Source organism: Myotis lucifugus, unplaced genomic scaffold (assembly GCF_000147115.1).
Source record: "Myotis lucifugus unplaced genomic scaffold, Myoluc2.0 scaffold_395, whole genome shotgun sequence".
Lineage (NCBI taxonomy): Eukaryota > Metazoa > Chordata > Mammalia > Chiroptera > Vespertilionidae > Myotis > Myotis lucifugus.
This window is the reverse complement of record NW_005871443.1, coordinates 527593-539534: the sequence shown is the minus strand read 5'-3', so window position 1 is coordinate 539534 and position 11942 is coordinate 527593. Positions and strand designations below refer to the sequence as shown.

Genomic DNA, 11942 nt, shown 5'->3' with positions numbered 1-11942 from the left:
TGGGTCAGGAAAGCACTAGTATACCATGGGTCAGGAACACACTCCATACCGTGGGTCAGGAACACACTCCATAGCATGGGTCAAGGAACACACTCTATACCGTGGGTCAGGAACACACTCTATAGCGTGGGTCAGGAACACACTCCATGGGTCAGGAACACACTCCATACCATGGGTCAGGAACACACTCTATACCGTGGGTCAGGAACTCACTCTATACCGTGGGTCAGGAACACACTCCATGGGTCAGGAACACACTCCATACCGTGGGTCAGGAACACACTCCATGGGTCAGGAACACACTCCATACCGTGGGTCAGGAACACACTCCATACCTTGAGTCAGGAACACACTCCATACCTTGGGTCACGAAACACACTCTCTACCTTGAGTCAAGAACAAACACCATACTGTGGGTCAGGAACACACTCTATACCATGGGTCAGGAACACACTATAACAGAGCTCTGAGTACAGCTGCCCCTCCACACAGCCTGCCCTGTCCACTTCAACGCAGACCCCACCACTCCCTACTGTCCCCCGATGCTAAGCCAACTATCTCTGGTCTTGGGGCTGACTGTTTTCTTAGAGAATAGCTGAGAGGCCTGGAAGTAGGTTTTATTCCCTCGTATCTGTCCAAAGCAGGGAACGTTGCTGACCCTCAGGGGTGCGGGTTCAAGTCAGCCTGTCCTCAAAGGCAGTCAGGCTCTTCTGCTGGCCAGGACTAGGCACTGACCGTTCGGTTTACGCCCAGACGCACTCACCACCACCATGGCGCAGGTGCACATTCACACCAGTCCCCGGTGTTTGCAATAAACAGCTGTGGTGACCACCCAGGCGGGGAGAGTGAAGGAGGAGAGGGCAAGACTGCCTGTGCTATTGAGGGTTTCTTCTGTCAGAGTGTGTGTCTGACCCGTGTTATAGAGTGTGTTTCTGACCCGAATCATAGAGTGTGTTTCTGACCCATGTCATAGAGTGTGTTTCTGACCCGCGTCATAGAGTGTGTGTCTGACCCGTGTTATAGAGTGTGTTTCTGACCCACGTCATAGAGTGTGTTTCTGACCCGTGTTATAGAGTGTGTTTCTGTTCTGTGTTATAGAGTGTGTTTCTGACCCGTGTCATAGAGTGTGTTTCTGACCCGTGTTATAGAGTGTGTTTCTGTTCTGTGTTATAGAGTGTGTTTCTGACCCGTGTCATAGAGTGTGTTTCTGACCCGCGTTATAGAGTGTGTTTCTGTTCTGTGTTGTCAGTGTTTCTGGCCCGTGTTGTCAGAGGCATGTCCTGCCCGCCATGAGCACCCCAGACTGCAGAGCCCCGCTGCCTGCTGGGTTGTTCATGTTTGCTGCCCACCCTCGCTGTTCTGTGCCGGTGGCTTCCTGTGATGCCTCCCGGCTGCAGGAGACCCCTGCCCCCATGGAGGGCACAGGGCATGGGGAAGGCCAGCAGGCCTCCAGCCCAGGACAGGGCACACTGGGTTATTGCCGGGCTGCCCCCCCACCCCCACCCCTGGGTGCTCAGGTGTGCTTCTGCCCTGCAGCTGGTCATCTTGGCTGTGGAGAATGTCACCCTTGCCCTGATGGAGATCAAGGTCTGTGACAGCCAAGAGCATGTGGTGACCATCTCTGTGACGAAGGAAGGGGTCACCCTGGCTGTTGATGGCACCAAAGGCCAGACTGAAGTGAGCCCCGTGGAGCTGCAGGAGAGGCTGGCCGTCCTCGGGAGGCGCCTGCAGGACCCTTTGCTCACCTTCGTCGGGGGACTGCCAGGTAGGGCTCCCTGTGGGCTGCAGGCTCAGAGGTGAGGGCACTGGCTGTTCTGACCACCCCCGACTCGCTTGCCCCAAACTGAGCCTAGGAGTTTCTGCACTGAGATGCACTTTTTTTTTTTAGAGCAAGAGAGAACACAGGTAGCTTTATTGGCTAGCATTGTGAGTGTTCATGTTCATCAACACCAGCCTAGCAGCTTATCGGTTGAGATTGAGAACATGTCCCTGGGAACAAGCGTCAGCCTGAACCTGCCCCCCCCTCCCCTGCGTCCTCCAGAAGCAAACAGCTGGGCATGCGTCAGACAGTGGCTCCAGCCAAGGCCCATGGGAAGGCCCAGCTGACCTGGAGCAGGCTGGAGCCAGGTGCCCAGTGCCCCAGGCCGGCTTCCCCCTGAGGCCTGGTGCCCAGCTGCTGCAGCAGTGAGCCGAGTAATCACCAGCCCCTCCTGAGTCGGGCAGGGGGGCCGAGGGGGAAAGGCAGTGCACAGCTGCCGCCTACAGGCCGGGCTGGACCTGTTTCTGATCAGATGGAGCGTGTCCTTGCCCCTGGGGCCTGCCATGAGCTGAGTGATCAGGGCAAAGTGGTAAAAAGGCAGACGAGGGCCAGGTGCTGATGATGTGTAAGCCAGTCTCCGTGTGCTCCCGTGGCCCCGCAGGTCTTCACTTGCTGGGGATAGCAGGATTTTGGTCTTGGCTACCAGACACAAATTCCCATTTAGTTTTCATAAACAAAGCTTTGAAGAGGGTGAGAGAGGGCCCAGCGGCCCTGCAGCATGAATGATTCATTCGGGCCAAGAAGATAATATTTATTTAACTGACTTGACGATCTGTGTGCACTTCCTTGTGGGGCAAAGGAGGGTTTCTTGCCAGAGCCTGGCTGGCAGATGGTCAGTGCTTGCCTGTGGGCACATACAAGAGACACGGTGATGTTCTGGAATCAGTGCCCTTGAGAGAAAGGCCGGGACTGTGCGGGCCCCACCAGTGAGCGCTGCAGCGGGGACGCCAGGGTGGGGAGCCCAGCCTCCTAAGACGGTGTTTGTTCTTTCCCCGCTGGCCCAGATGTGCCGGTGACCTCAGCGCCAGTCACGGCTTTCTACCGCGGCTGCATGACGCTAGAGGTCAACCAGAAGGCGCTGGACCTGGACGAGGCCGCCTACAAGCACAGCGACATCACGTCACACTCCTGCCCCCCGGTCAAGCCGGCCAGCCCCTAGAGTGACCGCTGCTGCAGGAGGAGCGTCCACAGAGCACTCCTCGCGCTTTCTTGTCAAAACAAGCCAGAAGGGAAGGCGGCAGTCGCCCCAGCCCGCCCCGCCCCGCCCCGCGAGCAGCTCCCCGAAACACTGAATCGTCCTCGCGAGCCGAGTTTCTTTTGAGACCTTCTTTACCTTGTAATATATGTGTAAATAGTTGAGAAGACTAATGTAATGACCCAGAAGCACACCCCGACCCCCAGAGCGCCCTGCGTGAGGCTGGGCTCCGAGGAGCCGGCCTGAGGGTGAAGGCAGGGGGCCCGCACAGGCCCGAGGGGACCCAGGAACATAATTCTCTGTTATTTTTATTACCAAATGCTTCTTTCTGACCTAAAAGTATGGGGAAATAAACTATTTACAGAAACCTTTTTAACTCTGTGTTGGCAGTCTCTGCTCCTTGCAGCATCAGTGCTCAACAGCTCGGGGTGAAATGACGGAAGGAAGGACTTGTGCCGAGGGTCTGAGGCCAAGGGGGGCCTCGTGCACAGACCTCACCTCTGTCCACTTGCCGGCATCCCCCCAGCGCCCACCTGAGCTCCAGGCCCGGGGGGAGCTGGTCTCTGTAAGAGAGATGAGCCACCTCCCGGGGGAAGGGGCCGGCTGGCCCCGGACGCCCTCCTGAGCGGGGCAGTGGGGTAAATGGAAGCGCAGGGTCAGCCCCTCAGCCCCACATCTTCTCTGAGGCCGTGAACAGCTGGAACGGAACCAGGAGGTGGGCCCCGCATTGGCTCCCCCTGGGCCCCGCTCCTGGTGCTCCTGGTCCGTAAGGGGGTGGAGCAGACAGTCCTCACACTGACCCCAGGAGAGCGAGGGGCCATGACAACACCAGCTGTGGGGAAACGCACGTGGGCGCCGGGAGCCCCCCCACACACAGCGGAGGCCACTGCGGCCTGCGGTCCTGACCTGGGAGAGTACAGTGGGACATGTTCATGCTGTGCCTGACGTGATGGTCGGGGAGGGAGCCCGTGCCCCACAGCCAGGGGCGCCATCACGGTGATGTTTAAGCAGAGGGTCCCAGCATCTGGTGGGGGCTGCACTTGAAGATTGAGTTTCTTCTTTATTTTTAATACCAACCCCCAGTGTGTGGTCGGAGGCGGTCGGGCAGGTTTGGGTGTGGTTCCTTTCAGACCTCGTTCCTCAGATGGCAGCAGTGTCCCATGGCTCCGTCATTCCACCTTGATGGAGTTAACCCCCAAACACTGCATTAGCCCAGCGCAGAATCAGGCGGCTTAGGTGTCGGTGTCTTTGCGTCCTCCTGGCTGCTGAGCATGAGTTCATAAGTCACGGAGATAAGCAGGGTTCGGGAGGGAGGATGGAGCCTGAAGAATCCACCCACCGCTAAATAATGACTGTGAAACGCACCGGGTGTGGCCCACTGAGGAGGAGCAATGCCCCTCTGGCTTTCTGAGAAGAGGGCAGGGGCCTCGAGGACTGTGTGGGAGGCCCCACCTGGCTGGGTGGGCCAGGTGGGTGACCCCGAGTGCACCACGTGGCGGGGAGCAATAGTCCCTTTCACCAGAGGCCTGGCTCCCCCTTGAAGGGGCAGGGGTCCCCGTGTCACTGGAAGGAGTTGGCAAGCACAGACACCCATCCCGAGGGACCTCCTGGGCCAAGCTCACCTCAGAGGACCAGACTGAGGCATGAAGGTACAAGGGTGACTTGGCAAGGACACACGAAGGCAGAGGTGTGTAGGCCCCCAGGTCCCGACAGGGCTGGCCCGAGTAGCCAGGGTCCACTCCACTGAGGGTCACCATGGGTCCTTCGCACACTCACCTGTGTCTTTGGGGTTCCTGCTGGCTCGAACCCACATTTCTGCTTCCCGGCCCGTCCTACAACCCCATGTGTATGTCAGATACCAGGTCCACCTGCCCCACCATCAGGGGCACAGCTCGCTCAGGCTGTGCTGGCTGCATCCTTTACTCAGCATCTGGTTGGAAGTTTTGTTACTCGGGACTTCAGAAAACTCGTCTAAGAGGTTCTTCGGGTAGTTTTCCACATCGGTGCATGAGAAATAAAAGATGCAGAGAGCACGTGGCAGGCCATCCCTGAGCCACTTCAACCCACCGTGTCCTCGTGGAATACCCAGTACCAGCCACGGTCCTTGTGGAAGGAGGGTCCTCACCAGCCTCTTCTCCCAGCTCTGGGGTCTCCCCACTCTCGGTCTGTGGCCCAGGTGGATGTGTGTGCCGGCTCACACTATAAGTGGACCCCAAGGCCAGGCACCGGGTGCTGGCTCTGGGACAGGCAGGTGGCCTGGGTGGGCTGAGCTGTGCAGGCCAGGGCTTGGAGCTGTAGGACATAGCCTCGGGCTGTCCATCTGGGGCATGAGAGCCCAGTTCCTGAGGACTCTGGCGTTGAACGGGAGGACTCAGGCAGGGACGCCCTCTGCTCAAGAAGCAGGAGGTCTCACCCCAACCCGGATGGCCCCGGAGCCAGCTGAGCACTGCTCTGAGAAGCGTGGGATGCATAGCTCCACCTCCTACAGCTACGGGAGCCCAAAGGCACTTCGGGGGCCTCATCCGTTTCTCAGCCCTGTCACTGCAGCATTCCCCGTGGTGTTCTCTGATTTTTGTCCACTGTGGAGGCGACTCTGGAATGTTCTTGAGGAATGCTCTCCTGGCCGGCTAGGAGTCTCCTCCAGCCAGCCCCAATTCTCCCGAGAAGGCCAGAAGGGCCAAGACCAGGAAGGACACACGCTGAGCTCTGGGCCTGGACACTCTGGAACCCCCACAGGGACACACAACAGAGACCAGCATCTTAGAGGCTTTCTGACTACTTTGGGTTCATCCTCTGTCCAGGGAGAGCTAGACACACCTAGGTTCCCTGGAATGGCTTCCTTAGCCTTCCACTGGCTGCCAGAAGTTATTCTAACTACTGCCAAGAAAAAGCTTATAGCAAGCACAGAGCCAAATGCTGCAACACATTCCCCAGCTGTGCCAGCCAGGTCGGCGTCCTTGCCACACTCCAGCCCAGGCAGGGCCAGGCTGCAGAGGAGGCTGTGACAGAGAGTCCCATAGCCTCCGATGGTGGGCTGTGACAAGGAGCTGGGAGGGTTCTGAGTGTGAGCTATGGTGATGGAGCTGGGAGGATTCTGAGTGTGCACTGTGGAGACGGAGCTGGGATGGTTCTGGATGTGAGTTATGGACATGGAGCTGGGAGGGTTCTGAGTGTGCACTGTGGAGACGGAGCTGGGATGGTTCTGGATGTGAGTTATGGACATGGAGCTGGGAGGGTTCTGAGTGTGAGCTATGGAGGAGGAGCTGGGAGGGTTCTGGGTGTGAGCTATGGAGGAGGAGCTGGGAGGGTTCTGGGTGTGAGCTGTGGAGATGGATCTGGGAGGGTTCTGGGTGTGAGCTATGGAGATGGAGCTGGGAGGGTTCTGAGTGTGAACTATGGAGGAGGAGCTAGGAGGGTTCTGAGTGTGAGCTATGGAGGAGGAGCTGGGAGGATTCTGAGTGTGAGCTGTGGAGGAAGAGAGTAGATGATTTGATTGAATGTGTGGAGATAGAGTAGGGAGTGGATTATGCTATTGACACATTTATTGTCTGAGTTAATTTCAAAGTTTTTTTTAAAGAGAAAAGCAGTAATAATTTTATTTATTTTTGTTCTTTGTGTTTGTTTATAGGATACTATTTATTGAGAATGACTTTTTGTGTGGAGGGCTATTCTGTGCATTTGGGTCATTTAATAGCATCCTTGCCAACTACACATTAGATATGAGTAGTACACCCCCCCACCGAAAGCGCGCACACACACACACACACACACACACACACACTTATGACGATCAAAAATGTCTCCAGATATTGTCAGATGTCCCCTGGGTGCAAAATCATCCCTGTTGAAAACTATTGCATTTTAGAAAAAGGAAATTTGACCCCTACCTCATATAACCCAGAAAGTTAACTCTAGGTAGAGTACTAGTATATATTTAAGCCTAAAAGTAATGTGTAACTATAGCCTGTGGGCCCAATGTGCTCCTCCCTTGTTTTTATTAATAAAGCTTTATTGGCACACAGTCACACTAATTAATTTACTATTATTTACAGCTTTTTTTGTACCAAAATGGCAGAGTTGATTAGTTCCTACACACCTACTGACCCTCAGAACCTAAAACACTATCTGGCCTTTTGCAGAAAAATTTACTAATCTCTCTGATAGAATATTTTCATGACTAGGGCAGAGGAATATTTATTTTTAATTCATTGATTTTAGAAAGAGAGGAAGGAAAGCAGGGAGGGGGAGGGGGAGAGAGAGAGAGAAACATCAATTTTTGTTATCCCACTTATTTATGCATTCATTGGTTGATTCTTGTATGTGCCCTGACCAGGGATCGAACCTATAACCTTCGTGTATCAGGACGATGCTCTAACCAACTGAACTACCTGTCCAAGGCCGATAAGTATTTTTTAAATAACACACAAAATGCCTTAATGATAAGGGAAAATATTTTAAAATCGGGCTATGATAAAATCAAGAATTTCACCCTGGCCAGTATGCTCACTGGTTAGAGCATCGGCCTTTACACTGAAGGGTTGAGGATTCAATTCCCAGTCAAGTGCATGTACCTGGGTTGCAGGTTCGATCCCTGGCCCCAGTCAGGGCATGTGTGGGAGGCAACCCATCAGTGTCTCTCTCATGTCGATGTTTCTCCCCCTCTCTCCTTCCCTCTCTTCTGCCCACTCTCCCTCCCTCCCACTCTATCTAAAAGCAATGGAAAAATATCCTTGGGTGAGTATTAACAACAACAAACAAACAAAAAAGAATTTCAAGAACAAAAAACAAAAAAATCAAGAACAAAGTTGGAAGACTGATACTACCTGACTTCAAGACTTACTATAAAGCAACAGTAATCAATACAGCCCAGTATTACCAACAGAATAGACAACTAGCCCTGGCCAGTGTGGCTCAGTTGGTAGGAAGGTCATCCCATGCACCTAAGGGTGGCAGGTTTGATTCCCAGTCAGGGCACATAACCAGGTTGTGACTTTGACCCCTGATTGAGGGGCATGCAGGAGGCAGCCATTCAATGTTTCTCTCTCTCCCTCCCTCTCCCTTCCTCTCCCTAGAGCCAATCTTAAAAATTATTAAAAAGTGGCCCAGAGAATAATTTTTTTAAAAAAAGAACAGACAGGATAGAAACTCCAAAAATAGACCCACATAAATACAGCCAATTAATCTCTGACAAAGGTGCAAAGACAATACAATGGAGCAAAGACAGTCTTTTCAACAAATGGTGCTGCAACAACTGGACATCCATCCACATGCAAAAAAAAAAATGAATCTCGACACAGGCCTTATACCCCTCACAAAAATTAACTCAAAATGGACCACAGACCTCAATGTATCAATAAACACACACAAAACCCATAAAACTCCTAGAAGATGACATAGAAGAAAATCTAGATGACCTTGGATGTGGCGACAACTTTTCAGATACAACACCAGAGGCATGATCCATGAAAGAAAGAACTGATGAGCTGGACTTCATTAAAGTTAAAACGTCTGCTCTGCAAAAAGCACTATTAAGAAAGTGAAAGGACAAGCCACAGACTAGGAGAAAATATGTGCAAAGGACATACTAGTATCTGATAAGGACTGTTACCCCAAATACACAAAGAACTCTTAAAACTCAACAATAAGAAAACAAGCAACACAGCTAAAGAAATGGGCCAAAGAACCTAACAGATACCTCACCAAACAAAATATGCAGATGAGAAATCAACACATGAAAAAATGCTCCACCTCCTATGTCATCGGGGAAAAGCAAATGAAAACAGGCGGCCACTGAACACCTACCGGAATAACGGAAATCCAGAACACTGGCAACACCGAATGCGGAGCCTCGGGCACTCTCGTTGGCTGCTGGTGGGAATGCAAAATGCTACAGCCACTTCAGGAGACAGCTGGTGGCTTCTCACAAAACTAAACACCCTCTCCCATGTGATCCAGCAATCATGCTCCTTAATATTTACCCAAAGGAGTCAAAAATTATGTCCAGAGAAGAACCTGCACACGGATGCCTATAGCAGCTTTATTCTTTTTTTTAACTTTTTTTTGCTTAAAATATTACAAAGAGCAGTACATTTGTCTCCTTTTTTTCCCCTTGACCTTCCCCCGGCCTCCCCTACCCCCCAGTGACTTGTGTCCATTGGTTATGCTTATATGCATGCATACAAGTCCTTTGGTTGATCTCTTACCCACGCCCCCCCCACCCTCCCAGCCTTCCTGCTGTAGTTTGACAGTCTGTTTAATGCTGCTCTGCCTCTGTATCTATTTTTGTTCATCAGTTTATAATGGTCTTTATTATCCATAAATGAGTGAGATCATGTGGTATTTTTCTTTCACTGACTGGCTTATTTCACTTAGCATAATGCTCTCCAGTTCCATCCATGCTGCTGCAAATGGTAAGAATTCCTTCTTTTTTACAGCAGCATAGTATTCCATTGTGTGTAGGTACCACAGTTTTCTAAAATAGCAGCTTTATTCTCAATTGCCCAAACTTGGAAGCAACGAAGATGCCCTTCAGTGGGTGAGTGGATAAACTGTGGCACATCTGGACAATGGAATATTATTCGTACTAAAAAGAAAGGAGCTATCAAGCTATGTAACGACCTGGAGGGACCTTAAATGCCTATCACTAAGTGAAAGAACCTTAGGTAATCTGAAAGGCTGCGTACTCTGTAATTCCAACTGCATGACATTCTGGAAAAGGCAAAACTACAGAGACAGTAAAAAGATCAGTGGTTGCCAGTGGTTAAGGGAGAGGGAGGGATGAATTGGTGAAACACAAAGGATTATTAGGGGAGTGAAAATGTTCTGCATGACACTGTAACATTCCCATCACACCACAAGGTGGATGGGTGTCATTATACATTTGCCCAAACCCACAGAGTGTTCAGACCAAAAGTGAACCTTAACATAAACTGCAGATTTTGGGTGATAATGATGTGGCAATGTAGGTTCATTGATTTAAAGGTTTTAGAAAATGGAAAAGGGAAATATATGCATAGATAACTATTGCCACTTAAGAAGCTGCTGATTGAGTGAGGGCCATGCCCCCTGGACTTCCTTCTGCTTCTGTGGTCAGAACAGCTCAGCCAAACTCTTCCCCCAAAATTCAGAGGGCATCTCTGCTCCTGCCACCTGTGTTTTCATCCCCACGCCCAGAGGTGTGGCAATCGGGCTGCAGAAGTTTGGGACAGGGCGGGAGTGGGGAGGCAGAGCAGTGCTGGGTGAGGACAGGCTGCTCAAGACCCAACCAGAGGTGGTTCTTTACGGTGACAGTGATGGCAAGGGGCCTGTTAACGGAACACGTGCTGGTCCCAGCTGCTCTAAGTGCTTCACATGCATTCCTGCCCCACCCTTTTTCATTGAGATACAATTCACATACCATAATATCCACCCTTTAAAAGCATACAATTCAGTGAGTTCTAGTTCGGCCACTAAAGGTTGTGCCACCATCACCACTACTTAGTTCCAGAATATTTCCATCGCCCCACAAGGGAGCCCTGCGCCCATTAGCAGTCTCCTTGACACCCCCACCCCACCAGCCTCCAGCACCCACTGCCATCTGTGATCAGGAATGAGGGGGGATAAATTCAACAGGAGACCCGCCCCAAGGTGGTGCCCATCAGAGCTGCGGTCCAGCTCCTGTGGGGCATCAAGACTTGGGCAGAGCCAGGTCAGGATCCGCTGCAGCAAGGCAAAGGCTTTGGCAGAGGTGGTGCCCCACACGCACTGGGGCGTGGCACCAGAGCACAGGGCGGGCCAGGTGTGTCCAGACGCTGTGTGCCAGGGGTGGAGATGCTTTCCCTGCAGACTGGGCGACCAGGTGTGGGTGCCTGCAGTGTGCAGGGCGTGGGGGAGGTGTTCTGGGGCCTGGGGGGCGGGGCTTGGTTGTGTGGGAGCCACCCCCAGACTGGAAGTTGAATTGTTCACATATTTTTGTGGCTGGAGCAAAGGAGAAAGACATTTTTGTGGGCAAGAGCAAAATTATTGGCCTTGGAGCTTAATATTTTTTATCAGTCTTGGCTCTAGGTTAGATGAAAAGACTGCAAGACAGACAGAGCGGGGTGGGGGTGAACAGTCTGGGGACACTGACGCCGCTGAGTGTCTCTGACCGGGGGCATGTGTGGAGGACGAGGTTGTCCCTGTGATCTCTGGCACCCGGTTGTCTTCTGGGGTTGGTGGCCCGGTCCAGTCGGCACAGGCTCGCTGCCAGGTCTGCAACTCAGCTTCTCTACTGTTAGCAGCGGGGCAGCATGGGCCGAATGCTGCCCTCCAAGGCCCAGCGGGTGCTCAGTGCACATGCAGGATTCCTGCGGCCAACCTTCCTCCCTGTCCAGGGGCTCGTGCAATAGGAAACACACCCCATGGGTTCAGCGTTTAGATTGCAAAGGCCTCCTGCCTCCGTGAGCAGTTTGGTTCTTAGACTCCAGGCAGAGGAGTGTTGCTCTTTGAGGCACTTGCTGTGTGACCCCAGACACGCCAGCTCCAGGGCGGCCTGGTGGCTCTGCCAGGCCCTATTACTGCCAACATCCAGTCGGGTGTATCAGGCAGAGGCGAGGGTCAGCCCTTCATGCCTCGCGGCCCCGCTCTGGTTTCTGCTCCCCAGACCCCTGGCCGGATGCTGGCTCCTGAGCTCTCACACTGCGTTAGTCTGTCTTCACGGGCCGCACTTCCCACTCTCCACGGTCTCACTAATAAAAGGAATTCTCCTCTTAACGACACAGTGCCTTCTTTCCTGTTTAGGAACCCCGAGGGTGGGCCCCTCCTGTCTTTGCAAACGGGAAGTGGGGGACCCCAAACCTGTCCTGCGGAGAACAGGGCTATGCTGGGCCACCATCAGATCAGGGTCTCCTGGAAAACACTAGGCACGTGAGTCTAAATTTAACAAAATGATACTCTTACTAAAGATGGCTC

At 52.7% G+C, this 11942-nt stretch overlaps 1 protein-coding gene across 2 annotated transcripts in view; it reads left to right on the top strand.

Moving 5' to 3' along the window:
* Positions 1-3390, top strand: part of GAS6 (growth arrest specific 6) — a 48230-nt gene extending 44840 nt beyond the window's left edge. The window contains exons 14-15 of one of the 2 annotated variants that reach the window (XM_006102050.3): positions 1537-1765; positions 2824-3390. In XM_006102050.3, coding sequence (XP_006102112.2) covers positions 1537-1765; positions 2824-2978 — 384 coding nt within the window. In that variant the 3' untranslated portion in view covers positions 2979-3390. Of the gene's footprint in view, positions 1-1536; positions 1797-2823 lie in introns of both variants that reach the window. The other variant, XM_014467418.2, reaches the window with a different exon arrangement.
* The last annotated feature ends 8552 nt before the right edge of the window (positions 3391-11942 follow it).